General features: G+C 31.1%; 4 protein-coding genes across 4 annotated transcripts; 2 read left to right on the plus strand and 2 right to left on the minus strand.

Moving 5' to 3' along the window:
- Positions 1 to 871: 871 nt before the first annotated feature.
- LOC122518717 (protocadherin Fat 4-like) lies at positions 872 to 8,834 on the plus strand. The gene is made up of 18 exons (XM_043637773.1): positions 872 to 1,085; positions 2,318 to 2,434; positions 3,899 to 4,185; positions 4,273 to 4,365; positions 4,539 to 4,646; positions 4,746 to 4,847; positions 4,922 to 5,047; positions 5,144 to 5,338; positions 5,532 to 5,619; positions 5,888 to 6,000; positions 6,097 to 6,243; positions 6,358 to 6,472; positions 6,622 to 6,691; positions 6,818 to 6,928; positions 6,991 to 7,164; positions 7,386 to 7,645; positions 8,208 to 8,482; positions 8,698 to 8,834. Exons 2-18 carry the CDS (start codon positions 2,365 to 2,367, stop codon positions 8,785 to 8,787), a joined length of 2,424 nt encoding a protein of 807 aa, XP_043493708.1. The 5' UTR covers positions 872 to 1,085; positions 2,318 to 2,364; the 3' UTR covers positions 8,788 to 8,834.
- A 1,687-nt stretch (positions 8,835 to 10,521) lies between these two features.
- Positions 10,522 to 12,159, plus strand: LOC122518665 (C-type lectin domain family 9 member A). The gene is made up of 5 exons (XM_043637698.1): positions 10,522 to 10,894; positions 11,059 to 11,277; positions 11,404 to 11,508; positions 11,600 to 11,891; positions 12,000 to 12,159. Exons 1-5 carry the CDS (start codon positions 10,816 to 10,818, stop codon positions 12,157 to 12,159), a joined length of 855 nt encoding a protein of 284 aa, XP_043493633.1. The 5' UTR covers positions 10,522 to 10,815.
- Positions 12,160 to 12,825: 666 nt separating this feature from the next.
- On the minus strand, positions 12,826 to 15,370 carry LOC122518747 (nicotinamidase-like). Its single transcript, XM_043637816.1, has 4 exons — positions 14,666 to 15,370; positions 13,782 to 14,046; positions 13,448 to 13,594; positions 12,826 to 13,349 (listed from the first exon to the last, which is right to left on the minus strand). Exons 1-4 carry the CDS (start codon positions 14,875 to 14,877, stop codon positions 12,957 to 12,959), a joined length of 1,017 nt encoding a protein of 338 aa, XP_043493751.1. The 5' UTR covers positions 14,878 to 15,370; the 3' UTR covers positions 12,826 to 12,956.
- An 85-nt stretch (positions 15,371 to 15,455) lies between these two features.
- LOC122518748 (5'-deoxynucleotidase HDDC2) lies at positions 15,456 to 17,364 on the minus strand. Its single transcript, XM_043637817.1, has 4 exons — positions 17,195 to 17,364; positions 16,831 to 16,955; positions 16,500 to 16,668; positions 15,456 to 16,362 (listed from the first exon to the last, which is right to left on the minus strand). The coding sequence occupies exons 1-4, from the start codon at positions 17,243 to 17,245 to the stop codon at positions 16,132 to 16,134; spliced, it is 576 nt and encodes a 191-aa protein (XP_043493752.1). The 5' UTR covers positions 17,246 to 17,364; the 3' UTR covers positions 15,456 to 16,131.
- Positions 17,365 to 17,525: the final 161 nt, after the last annotated feature.

Here is a 17,525-nt window from a genome sequence, read left to right on the forward strand (position 1 = left end):
TCGAGTATATTGGATGCGCCGATTCCAAATATGCAAACCGTTTTTTCTATCAGCTCTAGTTTTTACTAGAGCTTAAAAACTGAATGACAATGCGCATAAAATAAAAAACTAATTTAGGGTAAGAATCATCAAAATTCAAGTCAACGATGTAAATTTACGTGGCTCGTCCGTTAAATGCTAAAATCTGAAAGATTGTTAAACAAAGTTTACGATTGTAGAACCTTCGAGGAAAGGAATCACGTGCAATAATTGAGCGTTACATCGAAGGAGAAGTTATGTGTGCAGTGTACTATAAACAGAATAGGTAAAGGTAAGCTATCAAAAAAAAGGGGGGGGGAATCCAATGGGGATGAAGAAGAGGGGCGGAACGTTACGCACTATAGCACGCGACTTACTCATGTCAGTTCTTTGCTTGGCTACCTGGTTGGTCGGTTGGTTGGTTGGTCGGTTGGTGTTGGTTTGCACGCACGCACGCACCCCTCGTTTCACTTTGAACGAAGGTGAACACCTGTTCGCTCGGTCGTCGTTGAGTTGGAGTGGCCGGACCCCCCACTTCCGGTCGAATCGGAGGAGAACCCAACTTCCCGAGAGTTGCGTTGCGTTTCGCTTTGTTCATTATTGCTAACTCGTCTTTCGTAGTACCGAATCCAAAGTGCAAACTTACTTGCTCGTCCTCGTTCGAAAGAAATAATTTATTAATTCTCAATTGTTTTTTAATAATTAATTACAGACGAATTTGAATACAGTGACGCGCGTGAATTTGAAAATATTATTAACTATCTTTCATCCTAACTGTAATGTTTTTATTGTGATTCGGGTTTTTTTTTTTCAAATACATTTATTTATTTTTTCTTTTCTATTAGGAAAAAGATAAATGCACTCGTTCGAACGAATTTAACGAACAAAGTGATATATATATGTATATGTATGTGTTTGTGCGATTGTATGTGAGATAAAAGGGGGAGAGACAGGTGTATCGTTAAGAACAGGTGGATTATTAAGTCCTGTTTCTCTTTTGTTCTTTTCTTTTAGTTGAGTTTTAAGATTGATGGGTAATACGATTCTGATGATAAACGGCGTTCGTGGTGAGTATTTTAATGTTATTCTTATTCGTTAATTTTTTCCCATAACTTACGCGTTCATTCTTTGTTTTTTTTTATTATTATTATTATTTTATTTCTTTTTTTTGAATCGAAAAGAATCGTATCGTTCGTTCGATAGAAACGTGGAAAGGATATTTCGAGTATCTGAATATTTACGGAAGTTGTTTCACGGATGTTGCTCATGGGGATATGTTTGGGTTTACGGTGGTACGAATTAACAGTACGGTGTCCCAGTGAGCTATATATCGATTCATTACAAACCATTTTTTATCTATATTTCAAATTATTTTCAATTATTTCATTTAATTATCGCTAGTTTACGGTACATCTGTTGATTATCATTTTATTAAAAATTTAATCGAATTTACGGATCGAAACAAATTTTAATTTATGAAAGTGATCGCTAATGGTACCGCTTAAAAATAAACTTTTAAAAAAACAAAAAAGAAAAATCGTATAATAATTTGTGCGAACGATCAATAATTGAATTAATTATCGTTACTCGAAAGCAAGCAACAAGTAGTATTATACTTTCTAATGGATAGTAATCTGACAAAGATTTAGCGCAAAATCGAAAGGAAAAGCGAAAAAAGGAAGGTCAAACGGGGGATGGAATGAAGAACTCTCTGTTAATTCTGTAAAATACGAATTTAGAAACGTCTTTTCTGTAGGAAGTTGCCGCCGGTTCTGCACTTCGATGATGCCAAGAGTCCTACATAACCACGTAATAAAGGAGTTTCTCTGCATGCTTTCTAACCACGCGTTATGAACGACAACCACTCACCCCCACCCCACCCCCTCGAGTTCGTCGTACCGTGTTTATATTTCGATTTTTATTTTATTAAAAATCATTCGACGTGTTACAACAATTAACACGCGTCATCGATCTTCGTGACGTAGTAAATAATATATATAAAAAAAATGAAGGGGGTTTCTTCAATTTATATTTATAATAATATCAATAATTTAGTACCCAGAGCATTAGCGGGGGGTTAAACTATTAATTAAAATTAATTTTTAATATGTATAATCATCGAATGGGGAACGTTAAGACCCCACTTTTATTTTATTTTTATGAAACAGAAATATTACGTATTCAAAAGATACGTCGGAGTAATTTTAACATAATTCTTTAAGCATAATTCTATAGGATCGTTCAATTTTTTTGATCGTTTTATGATCATTGATGTAAAACAAGTTTTATCTCGTTACAGATGCATCAAGTAAAACTCGAATTGGTGGATTATGACATTGAGTCGCTATGGGGACCAGTTTACAAAAGATCTTACCTCTAATTTTTTCCTGTATGCTTCAATTAGTTACAGGACAATGTGAGTGATATCGAATATAGTTTTATTATACTTTTTTTTCTTCCCCCTTTCCTTCACTCTCCTCTCGTATAGTCGAAAAAGTTGAAAAGCTCAGAGAAAAAAATGTACTACGCGTGTGCACGAATATTGCACAAATATTGCAAGGGAAAATATATATCGTATTCTCAAGAGTATTAAAAAGTTAGTTAGTTAGTTAGTTGGTTAGAATCTTTAAAGCAAAGTTCTAACAATATTTTGTAGAACTTTACAATCGAGTTTGCCTTAGGATTTAACCGGAACTTCGCTCCAGGGAAGCGCGCATATCTACCCTCCCGCATACTTTCGTTCGTATGTAACGTTTGCCATACTACTCGTTTATACAACACATAGATGAGCACCAATAAGTGCCCACGTAAAACACGCGCGCAAGTTACTCGTCCATCCTCGCGATTCCCTTACGTTCGGGAACACGAATCAAATTCTATGAAAAACTTTGCTAACAGTTTGTTCGATAAGAATATACCTCTCTATTTTGAAAGGGTCCAAGACTGTACCAACGGCTACTGTCAATTTTCAATTACGACGAGTATGAATATTCTTTTTTTTTTTAATACTTTTTAACGACAGTAAAAATTGTTAGAAGTCGATTGAATTTCAAAAAACAAAACATACAACGCATAGAACTCTGGAAGAATCCGTAGGTGTATGCGACCGGTTAAAGCAGGACGTTGCGAAATCCTTGGAGAGACATCCGGCACGCGTAGCACCAAACGAAATTCGATGAAAAAGGACACCTAACGTTACACCAGGTGTTGTCTCGATTACATCAAGTAGTTCGATACGAAAAATTTCACTGGATCTCTTAGTCTTTTTGCTTGAATGCTTGAATGCACCGATGCTTTTCAGCAACGGTAACGCCCATTCTTCTTTCACTTCTTCATTTTCATAAAAATGATTTTTATATTTATCAATTATTTATTATTATTGCCAATATCTCAACCGGTATATTATTTTCAAATCAAATTTAATATTACGTAAGTTTGTCGTGTTCATTTTCGAAGAATATATATGAATCGATTACAAAAATACTCGTACAATTTGTTCAAATTTGATCGAACGTAATCGTGAATGTGTCTTTCGTCAATTGTCCGAAAGACAATTCTTGGAAATTTCGGCTTCGCTAGAATTGTTACCAAAAAATAACCGGTTTTTATTCGGGGAAAGACCGGAAACCACAAATGACACTGACCCTGGCCCAACATACTAGGATACATTCTATCGTGAGAAAATATTTTCGTATTTAAAACGATCGATGTATCGAGTTTCAAAAGTTCACCAGTTTCCCGAATTAACGTTACAAATATAATAATATGTTAATTGTAGTAAACTAAATATTATTTTGCACTTAACGCAGTTATCTTTCTAGATCTAGACAATTGTATTAATTTTTGATTGGATCATTCGATATATTTGATCATTGAACAGTGATCCGAGACACGAGATGTTTCTTGGAAAACGGTGCTACGGCTGCTCACCTCTTTGTCAACGAGGATCACGCAGTTGGAGATATCGTCGGCGTACTTGGCGTTTTAGGAGATCCAGGCCCGCACGGGGACATTAAATTGAGACTTCAAGAACTCGATAGTCCTGTCGAGTTTTCACCTTACTCGAAAAACTTAACATTAACGAGACCATTAGATAAGGAAGGTGTTGACGGACCTGCAAGCGTTTACGTCAACGTCATATGCGAAAGAAAACGTACATTAGATCCTGTTAGTATCAAATCTTTACTTAACCTAGACGCGAACAATTTTAATTGTTTACCGTGTTCTATCCTCATCGTTTCTTTTTTAATTCAGGGTTTCGTGATACCGGTTAATATTCGCGTGACCGATGCCAATGATAATGCTCCCCAATTCGTAAACGCACCTTACGTATTAAATATTTCTGAGGTAAGAAAAACATTTACTTTTATTCATTTACATTTAATAAGCCCCCCCTCCCCCCTCATGATATCCAGATTGATTCTTTACGCTGTTCAATTTCATTTCGTTGAAAACAAGGATCTAATTAAAGTGCAATAAACCCAATGTGCATACTTATCGTACATCCGTTTCGTTTTCAGGTCACGGTCGTTGGTACAAGAGTATTGCAGGGTGTTCGAGCAGTGGATGCAGATCAACCAGGGCCTTATTCTACTGTACAATATGCCGTTTTACCGGGACCTCATTCTGTAAATAACATTATTGTTCTTTTCGTATTCGCATATTCTTTTTGATATTAATTATTAACGTATGTATTATATATATATATATATCTTTTTTTTATGTAGGAATACTTTGTTTTTGTGAATGCATTAGAGGGTACGTTAGTATTAAGAAAACCATTGGATTACGAAGTTCTTACAAATTTTTCTATCGATATTCGAGCACAAGTAAGTTGACCAATACATTTGTCGATCTATTATTAAAAAGATAAAATGTGAATTAATACATTTTTATCTTGTAGGATCAGGGTAATCCACCACGATCCTCGACAACGACGTTATACGTAAACGTAATCGATGCCGATGATCAAAATCCTGCGTTTCTCAATGATCAGTACAAAGTCAAAGTTCCTTCTCATATGAAAACGGTAATTGTAGATAAACTTTCAATAATAATAATAATAATAATAATAATAATAAGCTCAAAGAAAATTATTATATATATTTTATTTCCTTATACACAGAGAACACTTTTAAAAGTGGAACCAGCATCGATAAAGGCTGTTGATCAAGATAGTGGTATAAATGCACCGGTTAGATATACAATTCAAGGAGGAATTTTACCTTTCCTTATATTAAATCCTGATACCGCTGAAATATCTATTATAAGATCGTTGCAAGATAACGAATTGTTATCTCCAGCTACAATTGTCGTTAAAGTAAGTTTTACCTTGTCCCCTTTGCGATTAATATATTTTCTTTTTAACGCGTTGTCTTCTTAGTGCATTTGTCGTAAATGCATGTTCTGCAAATGAATGATGCAGCATTTAAAAGTGTTAACAAGTATCTATATATCTATTGTGTATATCGTCTTGTAAGACACGGTTTCTAATTTTGTCATTGAATTCTTAGGCCACTCAGATAGACAATCCTGATAGGTATGCATTGGCAACTATCGTTGTATCTCGAGAGGATGCTTATGGAACGGGTCCTACAGCAGGCAGGTAAATAATTATACTAATTAATATGTCACACTTTTTTTCAACGCGTACCTTCACCGAGCAGCATTATTTGATTAATCGTAAATGTAATTTTTATGATACGTGTATCTAAAATGGATAAGGAAGGTTCCTATTTGCGGTACATTTAGATTTGGTGTATTCTGTCGTTGACGAATAATCATCGTTTATTATATAATAACCATAGATTATATTTTATTTTCTTTAAATATTACTAATAATTGTTTATCGATGCGATACATTTATTATTAGGCGGCCGAATACCTACAAAATTTACCCTGAAAGATTATCAAGTGAAAATTCCCGAAAACACGCCCTCGGGTAGCGTTATTTTAACCATGAGCGTCAATAAAGCTGATACTGTAAGTATTCGTTAATGATACAATTGAGCTTGATTTTATTCTTTAAGTATGGATTTTAGTGTGTTAAAGTAAAATTGTATTCTCCTAATGTTTCAGACATTAAAATTTTGGCTCGTAGGAGCAGCCGAAGATTTGGAAAGGTTTTCCGTAACACCTTCCGGCGAATTAATATTAAAGGGTACACTTGATTATGAGAAAAGAACTCAACATAGTTTTTTGGTCCAAGTTACTGACGGTTACTTTGTATGTCTATTTTAAAATGATTTTTTTCTTTTTTAAAAGATATCTTATTTTTTAAACAAAAATTCTTTTTCGTTGTTGTTTAATTTATACTTATTGAAATTATTGGGGATTTAGAACGATACGTCTAGAGTGAATGTATCAATCGAGGATGTTAACGAATGGGAACCAAGATTTCGACATCCCAGATATGAATTACATGCACGTTCTTTAAAAGAAGGTTCTATCGTCGGTAAGTTAAATTTTTGTAGTTAAATATTAATATAAATTAGATATATATATAAATTTTATAAATAAATATATAAATCTGTCAATATATTCGTATTGTATAAATATTATATCGTATTTAGAAAAGAATATCGACTACGTATAAATTTTTAGGAAGATTGGAAGCAGCGGATGGCGACAGAGATGACACGGTTCGATTATCTTTAAGGGGTCCGGATGCAAGGTATGAATTTTTGTTAAATAACGATATTTATTTATACGTTTTATCGATTGGAAATAGTACCGAATGAATAATCAGTGTAAAAATGTTATTTTTCTATCTCTCTAATAATCCAAAATAAAATTTTAGATCATTCGAAATACACGACAATGGCGAATTGATTTTGAGATCGGCAAACACCATAAACGGTTCTATGGCACGTTTGGTAGCTGTTGTATCGGATTCGGGACGTCCTCCGAGGTGCATATAAATTATAATTAATCTTTTTTAATGTATAATAATAATAATCATATTATTTCTAGATCGAGTATGGTACCTGTAATAGTTCACATGCCGAACGGTGCATCGTTACCCGTCGCTGCAAGAGCTGCACCTGCTTGGCTAGGTAGCAGCGTCCTTTTGGTAGCAGTTTTTGGTGCTGTCTTAGGACTACTCGGTGTCGTCATACTTATTCTTATTCTTTACATATACAAACAGTAAGTTAATTAAAATGAAAAGAATAGAAAGGAAAAAAAAAGAAAGTAATTAACCCTTTGAGTGTTGAATATTTTTAGCTAAAGTACTTATTAGGGACGGAATACTTTATTACTGGTGGAAGTTGTTTCATAGCAGTCAAAGGGTTAATAAGAAAGAAAAATGATCGCATAGATATAAAAAGTTGATATTAAAATAATGATTAAAGAAAAATGTTTGACAGCAAGGGCAGTAAAAGTGGTGGATCGGTAAGCTCGGTTGGAACCGGTTATCGTGAAAAATCCCCCGTCCCGTCGGCTTTGAGTCCAACCCCACAAGTATTAGGTGCCAGTGCTCTTCAAGATACATCGGAAAACAGTTATAGGAAACGTTCTACGACAAACGAAAGCGGAAGTAACGCTAATGAAACCGTCACCGATCTAGACGCACCTTCCACCGGTTTCGGAGAGTTGAACGAGCGTGCCTACGCTGCAACGATTAAAAGTATGTTCCCGTCACGAGTTGTCATTCGCGATGGTACGATGCGTTCTTCTTCTTCTTCTTGTCAACGTTTCGAACATCGATTCGTACGCGCTAACTCAAGTATGTCCGGAAGATGCCACGTTACCAGACTCAATCCTTTCTTCTCTACGATCGATGAAAATCGGCTTAGATATTATTGGCTTTGATCGTTGTCGTTGTTGTTGTAGGATTCCCGTTAGGATGAAACAAAAGTCCGTGCGTTTATTGCGTTGAAACTTATCTAACGACGTGGGAAACTTTTTTTTGCGATTAAGTTTAAGAGAAAAGTATAATGGTAGTTAATTCGACTTGGGATTGTCGTAAAAAAGAAAATTACATTTTTTTCTATATTTTTATATATAATATATATGTATATATATATTGTATAAAAAATATTAATAACATTCATATTCGTATATATCGTGTTTTTGATTATTAAATTGAATTAAAAATGTCAAAGAGAAAGGAGGAAGGTGCGTGGCTTGAGTGCACTTAACTTTGAGGGAACTTCATTGGTTCAACCACTAAATGTTATTGGGTGCAGGTGTCGCGTCGGCTAGACAACTACCTCTCTATGCTAGGCATAAGATCGCACCAGCACCTGCGAATCCACCTGCCTTATCAGCGACATCAAACATTCCGAATATCGGTGGTCTTGTTCAAAACATGAACGACTTGAGCGCGAGGAACAATCTAGATGCAACTTCCCACGATTCGTCGACTTGTTCCGGTGATCCACCGGACTCTTTGATGACCGTCTGGCCAGTTGGATCTATGTCACCTAGGGTAAAGAAACTTTCTTGGGACGACGACGATAGGGTAAGTTTTATTATTCATTATTTATTATTATTTAACTCCTTAACCCACAACTACAGTTCTATGTTACGACCAATCTCATTTGAACGGTCATACTACGTTTATTTTTAATAATAAATCGTATTGGTTATAGATTTAAAAACTTTATATATATTTTTTCTTATTTTTATACGAGACCGAACGAATAGCCTTTTTTTCTTCTATTTTTTATATTCCAGACTGTTGAGAGTATCGACGTGAGAGCAGAAACCAGGCCAGGAAGCACTAAAACTGAAACCGAACGTCTAAATCTTACCGTTTATTTTTGAAAGTTTAATTTTTTTTTGTTTATTCAACGACTCGCTTCTTTTTCTTTTTTTTTTGTACATTTTTAGCATCGAACGAAGTAAAAATATTTTTCATTGTTGTAATAACATCGTATAACTTATTTGAAAGAAAAAAAAAAAAAAGAAAAAGCAGACAATAATAGTATTATTATATCATATTATAATTTAGGATTGTTCACGCATTTTAATTTGGATAAATTGGAAACGGTTAATTCTCGATTAACAATTCGATTTACGTCATTATCTTACGTCAACAATTGTATTTATATTCTTTTGTTTATATATTAATATACTACTACTACTACTACTAGACAGTGAAACCCGTAAGATGTAAACTCTAATACGTTTTCATTCTACGTAATCGAGAAGATTCGAGGTCAGTAGGTCAATCTTTGCGGACGGTCTCTTATTCGGGAAGTAGATCTGGATTTTGCAAGATCACGATCAACCCAAAATAAAGGGACCAATTCGTAATTTCAAAAAATATCGAATACTACGATGATATTTGTATCATCTATACTTATACATAATATTTAGATATATATATTATATATATATATATATATATATACAATAAGTCTGTCCATTTTGAAAATATTTTTTATTTTTTTTTTTACAATTGTATTATATAATAATAATATAACATGGAATATCTACCTTTTAATCTTTTTTAAATGTGAATATATTGTGAAAATAAAATGATAATGCAACTTTTTTTCACAGAAATTTATTGATACGATTGTTAAGAAAAAAGATATTCAAAATAGACAGAGTTATTTTATCCTTATCTTGTATTTAAGTATTATGTATATGTATTATAATACTTTATAAGTATTCATTATATTATAAGTAAAACGAGAAGAATAAGGTTTGTAAATATTGAGCTAAATACTTGTTAGTAAGAGCCGAGTTACCAAATGATCATTAATTTTGCGTTAGAGATTCTTATGGTACATCTACAAAATTTATTTTATATATATATAAGTTTGAAAATAATTGAATAAATGAATGATTATTATTATGTTATTTTAAATATTATTGTTATATAATCTTTTGGAAAAATGATAATAAACTTGATGAAAATAATGAACGACAATAAAATTAATAATCTATAATAATAATATATATTATACTTAAAATATATTATATATATATATTATTATATTTATATTATATATAAAATATAAATTATATACTTAACACACGCGTTGTTTAATTTTCATAGTAACGGAATGTTATCGATTTCTTCTTCATTTTATTTTTCTTTTATAATATTCTTTTTGTTTTCATAGTATATCTATCGTCGTATAGAATGACATTGCAAATGAACTTGTAAAAGAAAGTGACTTGTTTTTCGAGGAGGGGAGAAAGTGACCCAGAGAAGTTCTCGGAAACTGATCATCATCCTTTCGGATCGTTTATCGACAGTCGCACGTTGAACGTTTACAGGTAGACAACACAGTGTGTTTGTGTGTTTGGGCGCGCGCGTGTGTTAACAATATTTTTAAACATTATTACAACAATCTAAAAATAATATTCGAATTAATTGTCATTCGCGGATATAGAAAATATTCATTAATATTAATTATAAGTTATAATTTAACTCGTTTATACAAATATTTTTCTTTTATAAACGTAATTTCGACAATCGAAGAATATAATATTCGAATGAATTCGAATGAATTAATAATAATTGTATCATTCGCGCGAATAAAATAATAACGAAACGTAATTCAATTGTATGTTAATTTAAAGTTAATTCAATTGATTGTCATTTGAAAATAAATTGACACCAGGAAGTTTACTTTATTCGTCATCACTTTACTTTCAAGATATGCCACGGTGATACACGCGGAGAAAGCGGGAAATTCCAGAGTCATCGACGACGATTACTATAAAGGTAAAAACGATTCAAAATTATCTGACGTATAGCGTTTGATTTGTTTTTTTTACGCGCAAATACAGGCTGTCTCTAATTGATTGTTTTTATCAAATTGCAGATCGAAAATCATGAGACAATCGAAATACTTGCGTACACATTTATCAATAATTTTGATAACATCTTCGATGATCATCGCAGATATTTCGGGTAAATTATCAAAAAGGAAATATATATATTGTTATTTCAATAATTCATTAATTTTACAATAAGAGAGGGTGAAGAAACAAATTAAAAATAATTGATTCCATTAAAATGATCACATGTCTTATTTTGTTTTCTTTTAATTTTGTATTTTATCCAACTATTATTAGCCGAGTCCCCGTTAACATCGACAAATGACACGAACGTACTTGGAACTCGTAAAATAGGACCATGGAGTGAGATTTTAGAGGATTGGATCGTATCTGCCACGAATCCAGGCACGTCGAGAACATCTAAGGTAATGAAACTAGGTGACAAAATGTTGACGGTGTCGACCAAAGGAACACCGAATAAGAGGGACGTTTCCGAAACGGATATTTATTTGTTAGGTAAGAATAGTTATTATCTTAACATTAGATTTACGAATGTTTCCTTCATTATTCGTTAATGAATTTACAAGCATTGTTTGAATGAAAGATCGAGTAAAGGTAAAATGTATATTCATTTATTTTCAGGTGCTATCGAAAAACTTGTCTACCGAGTAGATTACGTTGAAAAACGTTTGAGAAGAGCCGAAGAACTTTTGTATTACGTTATTTCTGGATCTACCTCTATCAAAGGTTTAATTAATTCAAACATTTGATCGTAGATAAGATGTTTCGTCTTCATTTGATTTGTCTACATTTTTAATGATTGTTTTCAATTTTCCAGATTCCTGTCCAACGAATTATACCAGCATCGGTCGATATTGCTATTATTTTAGCGATCGCGAATACGATTGGAAATCATCTGCCAGTCTTTGTCGGGGTATGGGTGGTCATTTGGTCGAATTCGAAACGATAGTTGAAAATCAGGATGTAATATCTCACATACAAGGACACGCGAAATTAAAAGGGAAACATTTTTGGACGGGTGGTTTGAATCCTGGTCTTTTATGGATTTGGGCTGGTAGCGCAAGACCTATACATAATGATACTAAACAAGCTGTCGTTGGGAACGGCAGGTTATTATATAATATTTCATTACTTTTCTTTTTTTTTTTTGTACACCTTATCTATAACTTCTGGTCTTTAAAAAACGAATAAATTTCAAATATTCAATTTTGTTTCAGGTGTTTGAAATTATCTTACGATATGGCGTCGAAAATTTATTCTTACAAGGGGGAGGAATGCGCGTCGAGACAAAAGTTCATTTGCGAATTGACCACCGATGACGAATCGGCGAATAAAATTGAAAGAACTGCACGAATATTATCCGATAGTATTCCTTAAATTTAAGGATTTCTTTTTTTTGTAGGGTTACGTAATTATTCGTTTATTATGTATTATATATCTCAAGAATATCTTTCTTGAAAAAATCGCGTTTTAGTATTATTGATTTCGTATTTATTATTTATCGATATTTACTATAGTTACGAATGCATTTGAAAAATGCAATAGATCGAAACTGTTTCGCGAAGTTGTATTCATATTATCCAGAAATATATATATATATATGCAGGTGCAGTATGTGTGTGTATAGTATAATTAACAATAAGATTATAATAATAAATATAGAAATAAAAATGATATACCAGCCAACACATATTATATTAAACACGAAAAATTTATTAAATAATATAAATTTATCTATTATATATCATCTAGAAAACTCCCGGATTTATTTATAAATTTAATTCATATTAGATAAAAATTTATATATACCATTACGATGTCAGAATAATAAAGAGACATTATGCTAATAATATGAATGAATTATGCAATTTTTTTGCGAAATCACTCGTGTACAATGTCAAATGCTAATAAACAATGCAAATTGATTTTACGTCAAAAAAGATTCGTTTGAAGATCTTTGTTGAGTAAACATTTTTAATACTTTCTATTATCTTTTTTTTTTTAATGTAACAATAAAAAAGAAATAGCAATAAAAAAGGTATTATAACAGGACGAAGTCCTAATAAAAAGAAAAGAAAAAAAAGGAAAAGAAGAATACTAAACTACTAATACCAAATTGTTTCTTTGTACCAATTAGATAAAAACATCTTACACATTGATGCATTTTTATCATCTCAATTGGAAGGAATTTTAGAAGACATTTTCTCGTAAAGTTTATTCGCAGCATAATGAGCAAGTATCAAACTTCGTTTCGATTGATTGACGAGAGAATGAACCTGATTGCTTGTAATAATTAAACCGCCACTTCCGGCGATAATATTTTTAGCTTCTTTCATTTGATTGTGATCGATGCCACGACAACAATCCTCTAACAGGACAACCTTATATCCAAGTTTCAATGCATCGAGACAAGTTTCTTTAACGCAAACATCCAAAGCCAATCCACAAACGTACAAATCGGTTGCTTTGAACTTTGACAAAGCCTTTTCCATTTCCGAACACGTTTCTTCGTTATCTCTCGTGAAAACTGAATAAGCTTCTACATCTGGATTTTGACCTTTGCATATCTTAAATGAAATATATAACGAAAAAATATATCGATATAAATATTTTCTAAAATTAAATAATAGTAATAATAATAATAATAATTTTTCAATGTAAATACTTGTATCGAAAAAGGTGATATATGTAAATCTTGATGTAATTCTGATCCCCATGTGCCCATTACACAATGTTTCGGCCATAATGTTTGTTCTACGTGTGGTTGCAAAAATGTTACTTTGTCGTACAATACTGCTTCTTCTTTTTTAATCTACGGATAAAAAAGTATAATTGTTTTGACGTTAATGATAGATGTTCATTCGTTGTTTTTTTTTGTAAAGCACGTGTAACGCACGTGAAATCTGTTTCGAGACCTTTTATACGATACTTTTAATTTTTCAAAAATCTAATAAGAAATATTTAATAAGTTAAATATTGAAAACTTGAAATATGCATACTTGAGACGTTGGATGAAGTTCTCGTAAATGAAGATTTTCGTAAAAACTAATATGATCTTCAGGATGATAATCCAACGTGTAAACAATTTCGTTCCAATGAATTGCGTTCAATAGATAATTGATCGGTTTTATTACCTGGTAACCATCATGCTTACTCTTACAATTACGTAATGATAATGACCCGTGAATAAAATCGTTTTGTACATCAACTACCACTAATACGTTTACAGGTTCTACAATTGGTTGTATCCATTCATTAAAGCATCTATAAAGAGGGAAAGTATTGCATAAATGTTGCATAAGTTCGAATAATACTCCACGATTAGAACAAATTATTTTTAATTATGTCACCAAATAAGACAGACAGATAGAATAATGATGAGTAATAACATACATGATACAATGATTAGTCATTATGTATTGTTCTCCTGAAAAATATCATGTTACATCTTTTACGTTCATTTTTCTTTAACAAGATTCAAATCATTCAAATTTCCCGCCAAATTTTTCATCAATTAATTCTTCAAATTTGAATACCCTTAATGCGAATAATTCTTTACAAATTCTATTATCATATTTATCTATACATTTATACATTTTTTTGATCAATGATATTATTAATTGACAAACCCATCGTTAAATAAAAATATATATAAATTTTAATCTTAAATTGTTGCTCATAACGTTACACTTGATTTCCTTTTACGTTATTTTATTGATCAAGGTTTTTAATTCAAATTAGTATTTTCACATTGGAATTATGAATGAATGTAACATTAGAACGTTTGTAAAAAGTCATCATCGGAAAAATTAGAATAAATAAATATATATATTCAATTATTTTCTATATAAAAATAATATTTTGAAATATATCGTTACGATACCTTTCCCATTCGTCACCTTTCAAACCAATTTCTTCATTCGTATGAAACTTCTTAAAAATTTCTTTGACTCTCCATTCATTACCGTCAACTTCTTCTTCGAAAAGTTCTTTGCATAGAAGAAGAAATTCATTTTCATCTAATACACCGTCTCTGTTAATATCAAAATATGCGAAAACACCAGTAGCTGTTAGCCAAATCTTTGGATTTTTCATGCTGATAACGGTGATAAGGAAGATTTCGTATTATTACAAATATCACGAAAAATTCTTGTTTATTTGATATCGATTGCAAATTAATTTTTGAATGAAATTTATAAAAGGAAAAATAAGATAAAAGACACAATTTTAATGAACATCGTTGGAAGACAAGTTACGAGACGATGTGTTTATGAACGCTGTTTTCAAATTGACTGATACGTTCTACCTTGTGTAGCATCTTAAATACTATTCAGTGTTCTCAACATAGTAATATGAATGATAACTTTAATCGTTACATTAGGCAACAATAGTCATTTTAATTTTTAAAAAGGGTTATTAACATTTCACAAGGATTTATATCCTTGCATATAATATTTTGTTCTTTTTATAAAAAATCAATATCCTTCCTTTCGTGTATTAATCAGCGACTTCTATCGTTTTTTTCGTGAATTAATATATTAACTAATATTATTCATCATTAAAATACATACCTCTATTATTCTTTTGTTTATAAATATTTATTAGTTTTATTATAAGGAAATGTGATTTATAAGTATGAAATAAATATTAAATGATATTAATACAAATGAAACTTTCTTTTTTAAACCTATATCCGTTTATGTATTTACACAAGTGTGTTTTTCAGCATACGTAATGGATCAAATATTTAAATACTATAATTTAAGTACTACGCAATGATATGAACAATGGTAATTATACGTTAACTGAAATATTAGATTTTTCATCGTGTTAAGATCATAACTTTATCATTTTTCTAATGATTTATCTAATGGTAAACATTTAAATTTTGCGCATATATATACATTATTCAGGTGATTTCTATTACAAGCGAATATGTTAACGATAATTTTGAAAAATATATTAGAGAGCAGCGCGTATACCTCAATAAACAATTAAGATAATTTTTCCATTATAAATATTTCATCTTATAAGTGTAGTAATCTTTTACACGGATAAAATTTTTACATCTTTGGTTAGATATTAACATAAATTTTTAAAATAATATCAAAATAAAAAGTTATTTGTTTTGCAATTTTCAACTTGTTCTATCGATAAAAATAATATTAAAAGTAACGTTTTAACACTAATTGAACATAGAAAAAGGTTACGTTCTCATTGTTACTTAAATTAATTATAAATTAGTAAACAGTACAGTTTCTACGTACAATAAAAACTGTAAATTAGTATGTTACATGGTATATTAAACTTATGCATATAAAAATGAAATCTATTTTATAATCTACTTTGTCATTCTGTTTCACTTAAATTGGGAAATAAACGATTTCTTTCGATAATGATTTCCGTTGCAATCTTGTTGACGAAAGGATTTTTAATTTTGTCTATCGACGACGTAAAAAATTCCTGTAATTGACCAGGAATATTATCTCGTTTCTCATATTCATACGCTTGCATAATTAAATCCAACCTATCCAAGTCTTTCACGTATTGAGCTTCTGGAGATTCTTGTCTTTCGTATTCCTATATATAAATATATATATATATAAAATAAAGATAATCATATAAAAAATCACATTTTTTTGAAATTACTATTAAGAAAAATCTTTGAAGACATATCAAATAGATGAGTCGTAGAAAGTTTTTCTACGTGAACTTACACGAAACATTTGTAATATAGTTGGCCCTTTGTCGCCTAAAAGTTGACAGATCTCTTCCATCGCAGCATCTTCTCGTTTATGTTTTTCTTCAGGAGAGACACCGCAGAAAGGTGTTATATCTCCGACAATGCATTCAGCTAAATCATGAATTAGTGTCATTTGCAATATTCTAAAAATAATATTACAATGTACTTTCTATTAGTGAATCTTGCAAATGGTGCGAAATGCATCGAATGGTATCGAATGCGGGATGCGCAAACAGCGAATAGTGCTGAATTTTGCGATGATAGAAAAAAGATAAGAAAAAAGAAAATATAAATGAATTTCTTACTTGTTACTATCCAAATTATTATTGGTATCTGTTAATAAAGAAAGAATAGCCATCCTGTACATGTGTCCTGCTATTGTTTCTGGATCAGGAATGTTTCTTTTTACCCATCCTGTTCTTTTCATGTGCTTGAAAAAAATATAAGAGAAACAAAAGGTAAAATGAAAATGATGAAATTGGTTAGGTAAGTTTGTTATTACAAAATTAAATCTATGAAACGAGAAAATATTTGAATATCAATGGCATAAGTGTGCCACAAAATAAAGATATTTATCTATTATAACAAACATATTATAAAATGTGTTAGTGTTCATATATTTTCAATAATAAACACATTTGATTGAATTTAATTATTAATAGTTATTACCTTAAGGCGTCCAACCAATTCCATAAATTCATGTATTTTTTTCACTTCCATTTTTCTTATCTTCTGAAAATTAGTACCAATTTGGATTTTATAGGAGTATAACGGAAGTTTAAGATACCCAGTTCGCGAAACAATTGCTGCTTTAAGTTTGACTAGAAGAAATGGGTTTTCTCGATAACGATTGGTCGATTTTTAACTTCCGATAACGGTATCATTCGATTGGATGGTTAGTTATAAACGCTGATTCGCATTGATAATCTATTTATAATTATATTATTTGAAGATATATATATAAACAAATTCTAAGATTTTTATACTGATTTTTATAATT

Source organism: Polistes fuscatus, unplaced genomic scaffold (assembly GCF_010416935.1).
Source record: "Polistes fuscatus isolate 324 unplaced genomic scaffold, CU_Pfus_HIC Scaffold26, whole genome shotgun sequence".
NCBI classification, from domain to species: Eukaryota; Metazoa; Arthropoda; class Insecta; order Hymenoptera; family Vespidae; genus Polistes; species Polistes fuscatus.